This window comes from Chionomys nivalis, chromosome 20, assembly GCF_950005125.1.
Source record: "Chionomys nivalis chromosome 20, mChiNiv1.1, whole genome shotgun sequence".
In the NCBI taxonomy this organism is placed as follows: Eukaryota; Metazoa; Chordata; class Mammalia; order Rodentia; family Cricetidae; genus Chionomys; species Chionomys nivalis.
Window position 1 is genome coordinate 23997535 of NC_080105.1, and position 9210 is coordinate 24006744.

The window sequence follows — 9210 nt, forward strand, 5'->3', positions numbered from 1 at the left end:
AGTACAAGCATTTCAATGAATCAGGGAGAAAGTAAAGTGAGACCATACCAATGGCTTGGCACTAACCGCCTGGGCAGAAAGTGAGATCAGGCTTAGGCAAGCCAGAGAGCATGAGAGATTCCCACCACCAAACACAGAGATGTTTCTAGGCTGTACAGTGCTCTGTGTGGCAGATTTGGCTGTAACTAAGAAAGAAAGAGTTTATGTGCTTCATGCTTATTCTCAAAGTTAAAGTACTGAGTATGACTCCTACCTGGCGGCCCCCGATCTAGCAGAAATGGTACATCCACCATTTTGAAATTGGAGAGAAGTGGAACCAACATCCAGAGCAGCTGCAACCAAGCTGCTTAGCATTTTAAAAGCTCTTCAAGAAAGTAGAAAATTAAAGACAATGCAATAGGACAGATTCAGACATAAAAGACCTCTAAATGGGTCATGATGTTAGATAGACATACATAAGCTGGGGAGAGAAAAGAAAGAGAGTATTAAACAATCATAAAATAAAGTTAATGCTTTAAAAAAAGGGTAAAGTCTTTAAAGAGACAGAATACAGATAGTCATAAATTTTAAAAAGTAAAAAAAAAAATTAAGCCATGTAAAGATGGAAAATATACAGAGAGTCTGGAATATGCATATTATTGTGTTTTCTTTGAATTTTTTGACTGTAAATGAGCTAAATACAAAAAAAGATATTTCATTGAATGAGCTGCTAAGCTAACACAACATGTATATTACAAAGGTAACTTGACTTCAGAATTTGGGTCTAAGTATATGATGCTTTGAAAAAGAGGTTCTTCTTTTGTTTTCAAAGAGGATGAGACCCTGTGGATTGCTTCTAGACCAATATCGTACGATAGACCACACCCTTCTGAAAGATTGCTGTAAACACCCTCAAAAAATTACTTCACTCAACTGCATATCTTTCAAAGACTACAGAATATGGCATTTAAAATGTTTTAGTAATAAACTTAGGGCTTTTCATAACAATGAGACACATCTTTTCCTGGCAGCACCAGCTACTTCAAGAGGAAAATGGGCATTGATGAGGCTTTTTAGCCATTTGGGCAAGAAAGTATTCTTGCCTGGACTTTTGCATAAACTGGTCATGAATAACCCACAGAAAGAGGACTGCTGAACTTGTCTAAAGGTGAAATGGTCCTTCGGGTTTCCTGCTTCATGAAAGAGTCTGCGAGATATTCTACAGGACACAGAAAAAGGTGACTAAACTTCTTTAAAATTTCCTGCTTCATGGAAAAGTCTGCTGGACACTATGGGCCTGTAGGCTGAAGAGGGATGCTGCAATGTTACAGAAGAACTTTGGGTGACTGTCTAGGCAGCAAGATGTCTCTTCTCTGTCGTTTCTAGAGTTTTGGAAGTTGCTTACTTCTCATTTACTTAGGTAATATTATATCCTTCTGGAGTCTTTGATGGAGTGGAAGAATAGATAAATAATTATAGTTTTCTTTTGTTATGATAACAGATAAAATAGATATAAATATTGTAATTGTAATTCTTGCTTGATAACTGTTTTGTTATATATAATTTTACTAAGTTAATATGAAAGCCTTTCTTTTCTGTTTAAAGGGGAAATGATGTAGGCTGTTCTTCTGTCTGTGTGTTTCTTTTATTGGTTGAATAAAGAAGCTGCCTTGGCCTTTTGATAGAGCAGCACTTAGGTGGGTGGAGCAGACAGAACTGTATTCTGGGAAGAAGGGTAGTGTGGCAGATGCCATGAAGCCCCTTCCTGAGACTGATGCTGGTTAAGATCTTTCCCAGTAAGCCAAGGCATCGTGGTGAACACAGATTAATAGAAATGGGTTAGATCAAGGTTTGAGAGTTGGCCAAGAAGAGGCTAGATACAATAAGCCAATTTCTGTGTGATTATTTCAGGGGTTAAGCTAGCTGGGTTTCAGGACATGGCCCGCTCCTCCTACTACAAAAGATGATAAAAAGAGTTATTTATTTGTGGGAAAAAACTTACAGATCACCGTCTCTAACAACAGTCCTCTTGTAGCAAACAGAAAACAGAGAGTCTAGCCAACAGAAAGGGAGCTAGAAGGAAGAGAGAGAGAGTGCCCAGTTCCCGCTGCTTTTTGAAGTATAAGAGACCATGCCCCCATTGTACTGGTATCTTAAAGGCTATCAGCTGAAGGAGCAGAAAAATCCCTTGCAGCAGCCCAGCAGTTGCAGGACCCTAGGAGACTAGCATTTGCTCGCTGCTGCTGGGTATGCTTGGTCAGTATGAAATGGAGAGAGATCCTGGCCATGCAGGGGGAAGCAGCTTGGCAACTGGAGGCCACTTCTGGATGAGGACTCACAGCAGTGCAATTCTTAACCTTGCAACTTTCACAAATGCCCCAAAGCACCTTTGCTCCAGGTCACTGGACGTCAGATTTCCTGGTGCTTTTCTTTTACATGAAGTCAGCAACAGTGACAGAGCAGAGGAAGAAGGGGAGGTGTCTTACTTGAGGCACGCCTCAATAGTTCCAGTCAGGTGTCCTTCCTTTACACAGAGACTTCCACACTTTCCCCCTCAAGGAAAACAGGCTTTGTTTTTTTAGCCCAGCATCTGACTTGCTGCAGAGGAGCTTTACCCCTTGGAGTCACCAGGGTTCCTACAAGCTTCCTTGGGTCTTTGCTACCTGCACCTGGCTCTGTGCAGCTAGCTGCAAGTCCCCAAAAGACCCTCTTTGTTCTTGCTTTCTCTTAGCTCCAGACTTGGATTGCAAGTTGCCCTTTGGTCTGTTCTTGCATGTGTGATAGGCTCCAGCTCAGGCTTAGTCTGGGACAGGGGTGCTTGCTGTTACTACTGCCCTTGGAGACCTCTCTCCCATCTTCTTGTTCCCACAACACAGCCTCATGGGACTCTGCTGCAGAGAGTTTCTCGGTGACTCACACACACAGGATAATTCTTCCCACCATTCAGTATAACTGTCTTCCCTACACCTTTTTTTCTGTGATTCTCAAAATAATTCTTAAGCTAGTACCCACACCTTTGGTTTCCCTCCAGCTTTTGCTTACTGGAACCCAGGAACACCAAAAAGACTGGTTCTAATGGTGAATTCCACAATGCCTGTTCACTTCCCCTATGATATAGAATATCTGCTGTCTCTTGACTCTTTTTAAAGTACATTCATTTCTCTATAGAATTAATCACACACACACACACACACACACACAGTACCCTTGTAAAACTTTAAGACAATTCTGAAGCCATTTCTGACAATTCTGAATCCTCTCAGCCTCTGTGCCATAGTGATTCCCCTCCTCCTCTGGGAACCAAGGACATAACAGCTACACATGCATGTATGTTTTCAAGAAATTGGGGCAAGATAACCTTTAAGATATTGACTCAGTTTCTGAACAATTACCCATACACGTATGTTTTGGTTCAGTCCCCTGGGAAACGGGGTCAAAATAACCTCTTACCTCATCTGATCTGGCAACAGCTCTTCAGTCAATTATTGGTAATAGCCCTTTCAAATAAGCCAATCATAATAGTCAAAGAACAACCCCCCTTGCTTCTGTGGCCTTCTCTTTTAAAAGTAGCCTGTACCAGCTATTTGAGGTCTGTTGGCTTCCCGAGTGCTGAGGGAAGCTGTCATGACAGAATTAATAAAATCCTCATGCTTTTGCATCGGTTGTGGTGTGAGAGGTGGTCTCTGAGGGTGACTCCTCCTCAGTGTTTGGACACTAGAGTCCAACACCCTTTACTTCTCCTGTTTTGGTAAATCTTATAGCCCTTGACTTCCTTTCTGGGATTCTGAAAATTTTTTTATAGTTTTTCAAGGCAGGGTTACTCTGTAGCTTTGGAGCTTGTCCTCGAACTGACCAGGTTGGCCTCAAACTCAGAGATCTGCCTGCCTCTGCATTGTGAGTGCTGGGATTAAAGGCGTGTGCCACCACCGATTCTCTAAGTATTTTATAAGCTAGTACCCATACCTCTGGTAGTCTCTCTAGGTTTAGATTTCTGAAACATTGTAATCTTGAATCCAGGTCTGATTGAGGAGTTGGATATAAGGGTGGATTCCACAATACCTGTAATGCCTTACTGGAATGTCTTGACCTTTTTTTATTGTCTTCCTTTCTTTATTGACTCATTAACAAAGACAGAGAAAAACCACACACACACACACAGAGAGAGAGAGAGAGAGAGAGAGAGAGAGAGAGAGAGAGAGAGAGAGAGAGAGAGAGAGAGACTATCCTTTTCTTTCCTGACTCTGTACATTTTGTAGCATGAATTCTGTTTGGTCTTCTTGATAAAAACTCAGAGTCACATATTAGGTTGAATACTGAAAAGTCACAGAAATAAAGGAGCCAGTCACTAGAGAGACCTTTTAACTCTAGCAAATCCTCAGGCCAAAATGGACAAGATCCTCTTTTCAGGAATCCTTAGACTTATTGCTGTCTGTAAGAAACATCAGGCTGAACCTGAGCTCCTGTCTCCTATTCCTCTCTAAGTCCAGTCATCTTTTCCACTCCTTAGTGCTGGGATTAAAGGTGTGAGCCAGCATGCCCTGGCTGTTTCTCTTTTAGACTAATTCAATCTTGTGGAGGCCATGGTGACCTTGTACACAGAGACACCCTCCTGCCTCTGTTATCCAGAGTGCTGGGATTAAAGGGTGAGCTACCACACACCTGTATATTTATCTTTTAGACTGATTCAATCTTGTATAGGCCATGGTGACCTTGAATTCAGAACCATCAATCTGCCTCTGTTTCTCCATAGTACTGGGAATAAATGTGTGTCACCACTGCCTGTCTTTTGTAACTATTTAGTGTGGTTATCTCTGCACTCTGATCTTCAGACAACCTTCATTTATTAAAGCAAAAAAATAAAATCAAAACACATCCTTCTCCACCTCACTTTCTTCCTGGAATTCTCAAACAAATTTTATTTCCCAGCCACCCAGACATAAATAATCACACAGAAACTAAATTAATTACAATGATGTTTGGCTAATAGCTTAAGCATATCCCTAATTAGCTCTAATATTTTATAATAACCCATCTCTATTAATCTGTGTGACACCAGGAGACTATAGTCCACAGGAAATGTTCAGGAATCTTACACCTTAGGAGTTACATGGAGTCTCTCTGACTCCACCTATTCTCTACCTCTGTTCAGACTTCCTGCTTGGCTATTTTCTGCACTGCCATAGGCCAAGCCAGCTTCTTTATTAACCAATGGCAATAAAACATATTTTAGCATACAGAGAGGAATCTCACATCAATGGGGGGAAACGTTCAAGCGTCCAAACAGAAGGAAAGAAGTCATGTCCAATATAAGAAAGTTCACTGACAAGTGTGTCAGGCAAAGAATTAGACAGTTGTCAGAAGGGACCAGCCACTCTGTGTCTGTTGAGGTGGGGCTGGAATCAACATAAATCCATATTGGTTGTGAAGTTCCTGCAGGTGTTAATCAGGAAGTTCAGTTTGTCGGTCTGCAACCAAATCACAATGGAAGATGAAGGCAAAGGTCTGAGGTTTGGGTAATCTTTGTTTTTGCAGCCCAGGTCCTCACCACTTGACTCTATAGAAAGAGTTAGAGTGGACAGAAATTCCAAAGTCGAATGTTTCCCCTGGGAACCCATGTATTTTTGACTGTGAGGTCTATGCACTTTTGGTGCTCAAATATCACAAGTGAGTTTAGTGAACAGGCAGGGAAGCCTGTCCAGGCTCTAGAAAGAGGGCTGCCATGGCTCGAGCATGGATCCAGTAGAGAGAGAGCATCCTAGGTTCACCTGCAAAAGTACATCTTTTTGTAATCCCTCAGGGCCTTGGCCATGAGAGGGGTCCTTTTCTTTGCCTGGGTCTTGTTGCTGCCTCCTGCCGACAGGCAAGGAGCTCTCTGCAAGTGGCTAGGAGCCAAGTCTTCAGGGAGGCTGTTCTTGTCAGAGGAGGCCTCCCCTCCTGGTCCAGATTCTGTCTGATGTCCTGAGCTGGTATTATTGGTGTCGAAGGTGAGTAACTTGGTTTGGCGGCTTTGTGGTTTCTTGGCTTCTGTGCTTTGGATGCGGGCTTTCAGGGCTTGCAACCTGAGCTCGCGGGACTTTTCCAGCTGGAGGTGTGTCTGGGTCTCAGTCTGGTTGGGATTTTCCTTGGCAGTATGAGTCTGGGGCAGGGATTTCTCTACTTGCTGCCAGGGCTCAGCTTTGTCTCCAGCTGGTTGGTACTGAGTTTCCAAGGGGCAAGAGGGCACAGCAAGGCGCCCTTCCTTGGATTTCTTCAGGAGCCTGGAAGGTGCGCGACCCGAATAGACTGGCGTTCTGAAGTTGACCCTGCATGCCCAAGTTGGTTCTTCTTGATCAGTGTGCAAAGAATATTGCTCCAGGCCATCCAGGAGGGAGTCATCTTGGCAACTGGAGGCCACTTCTGGAAGGGGACTCACATCAAGGCAATTTAGCTCCTTGCTGCTGCAAGACTTGCTGAGAGGCGCCTTTGCTACAGGGCTCTGGGCTTCAACTGTCCAGGTACATTTCTTCCTCCTCTTGCATGGAGGTTGTGTCAGGGGCAGAGCAGAGGAAGCAGAGCTGTCATAGTCGGAGCAAGCCTCAGAAGGCTCAGTAGGGTGGTCTTGCAGAATCCAATATCCTGGGCTCTTTCTCTGCAGAGGAGAAAGGCACTGCTTTGCTGGTCCTGCATTTGACTTGCTGGAGAGGAGCTTCTCTTCTTGAAGCTGCCTGGGCTTTTCTACACGTCTGCGGGAGCCCTTTGCTACCTTCTCCTGGCTCTGTGCAGCTAGCCCTGGGTCCCCACAAGATGTGCTGTGCCTTTTGCTTCCTCTTGGCTCCAGCCTTGGACTGAGAGTTGCCTTTTGGTCAGGGCTTGTGTGTTTGCTTAGGCTCAGCCTCGAGCTTAGGCCCGGACTTGGGTGTTTACTGCTCACCTCTAAGACCTTTCTTTCATTTTCTCTGTCTTCCTTAGACCTGGGCTCATGGGACTTGTCTTCTGGAGAGTTTTTTGACGACTCTGTCATGAGGTTAGCCTGAATGGCAAAGTTCTGTATGTCTGACTCAGACTGGGGCCCAAACTGGGACCTTCTTGACCACAGGGTGGCAAATTCCTTGGCAAAGGGGACCAGGAGCTGCTCTTTCCTCAAGCGCTTGATGGTCTGTCTGAAGCCAATCTTCTCCAGGGTGTCACATAGGATGGGCTGAGAAGAGACTTTCTTCAGGGTTTTGTAGAGTTTGTGGGGCTCTGTCTCCCTGCACAGGCGCTGCCGCAGCTTAAGCAGGGTTTCCAGGTGATGGGCAAACTCCATCTCCACTGCTGAGGACCCCATGGGGGATCCCAAGAACAGCAGGCTTCACTGGGCTACCCCTCTGTCTGGAGACTTGGCTGGTCTCTCAGAAGGCAGTGTGTCTGTGCTGGTCTGTGTGTCAGCTGGCTTTCCTTGTGCCTCACTGCTGCTCTTCTTGCCCTTGCATTTAAGTAGTAGCTGTGCCACACCTCCTTACCACTATCCAATCAACTTCCTAGGCTGCTTCAGCTGACCCCGCCCTTTCTGTCTTTCAGGTCTGTTAGCCATGCCCACTCCCTAGCTCTCATGCCTTCCTCTGCTTCCAACAAATGCCAAGTCCACAGACTCAAAAAGTTCAAGAACACTGCCTCCCTTATGGGTGATCCCTTCCACCTGTGAGCCCCTTTAAGTTCTTCTGATTCCTCCTGGGATAATGAGCTGAGTTCACCAGTGGTAAAGTTAAGCATGGTGCGCGTGCCATATATTGTACCTACTCATACAGCATGAACAAGTAAGGGTTGATGGGTCCAGCAAGGCTTCTGATCTGAGCTTCATTAAGAGCTTTTCCTCAGTGGGTTTGGTGGTCAAAGCTCCATCACCTTGTGGCCATCGCCTCCCTCTCTCTCTCTCTCTTCTCTTTCCACAAACCAACTGTACATTAAGGTTTAAACAGGTGCTTCCACGAGTAGCCACACCACAAAGTTTCATTTGGGTTTTCCTATTTGGGTCACTGGTTCTTTCTTTCCAAGGTTATACTCTGATTACTTTACACTTTGATTTAATCTCTCTCTCTCTCTCTCTCTCTCTCTCTCTCTCCCCCTGTGTGTGTGTGAACACAGTATTCTTTTCTTCCCCTGTTTATGTTTCACTAAATCTCACTCCCTTTCACCTGTTTTCTGTATTTCTCTATTTTTTTTTTATAAGCTAGTACCCATACCTCTGGTTTTCCTTCCAGGATTTGATTGTTAGATCAATATGACCTTGAGTCCGATCCTCTCAAGGGATTGCATCTAAGGGTAGATTCCACGATGCCTGCAATCTCTCCCTAATTAGGTGGATTATCTATGATTCCTTGGTTCTTTTTTATTATCCTCCATCTTTATTGACTCATTTACAAACACACACACGCACTTAAACACACACACACACACATTTCTTTTAATCACCTGATTTGGCATATTTTGTAACACGGACTCTACTTGGTCTTTTTAATAAAATCTCAGAGCCAGATATTGGACTGAATGCTGAAACATCAGCGAAATAAAAGAGCCAGTCACTAGAGAGACCTTTTACCTCTATCAAATCATCAGGCCAAAGTGGAAAAGATCCTGTCTTCAGAAATCCTCAGACAGAATGCTGTATCCAGGACACCTCAGAATGAACGTGAACTCCTGTCTCCCTCTATGCTACATTCCTCTCTCAGCCCAGTCATAGCACTTCAATGTCCACCTCCCTAGAGCTGGGATTAAATGTGTGAGTCACCACCCCTTGGCTATTTCTATTGTATACTGATTTAATTTTTGCAGATCTTCGTGGCCTTGAACTCACAGACATCCCTCTGCCTCTGTCTCCATAGTGCTGGGAATAAAGATGTATGACACAACTATGTTGCCTCCATGTCTATCCAGTGATGCTACCCTCACACTCTCTTCTTCTGGCAACCTTCATTTTTTAAAGCAAAAACAAAATATCCCCACACAGACTTCTTTTTTTGGAACTTAATTATACATACACACACACACACACACACACACACACACACATGTCCATGAAAATTATTTTAGTGTCTTCAACGTTCATTTTTGTTTCCTTTCATTTTTAACCACTTTTAGATTCTTTTTTTAATATTTTACCTTTTACTTATTTGAAGATAGCATGCACACATTTATGCATGTCCAAAATTCATCACATATATATATATATATGTATGTATGCACACACAAACGTACACCCACATACACACACAC

At 43.9% G+C, this 9210-nt stretch overlaps 1 protein-coding gene across 1 annotated transcript; it reads right to left on the bottom strand.

Annotated features, from left to right (window-relative positions):
* Positions 1-5740: 5740 nt before the first annotated feature.
* LOC130862606 (elongin-A3 member D-like) lies at positions 5741-7285 on the bottom strand. Its single transcript, XM_057752327.1, has one exon. It carries the CDS (start codon positions 7283-7285, stop codon positions 5741-5743), a length of 1545 nt encoding a protein of 514 aa, XP_057608310.1.
* Positions 7286-9210: the final 1925 nt, after the last annotated feature.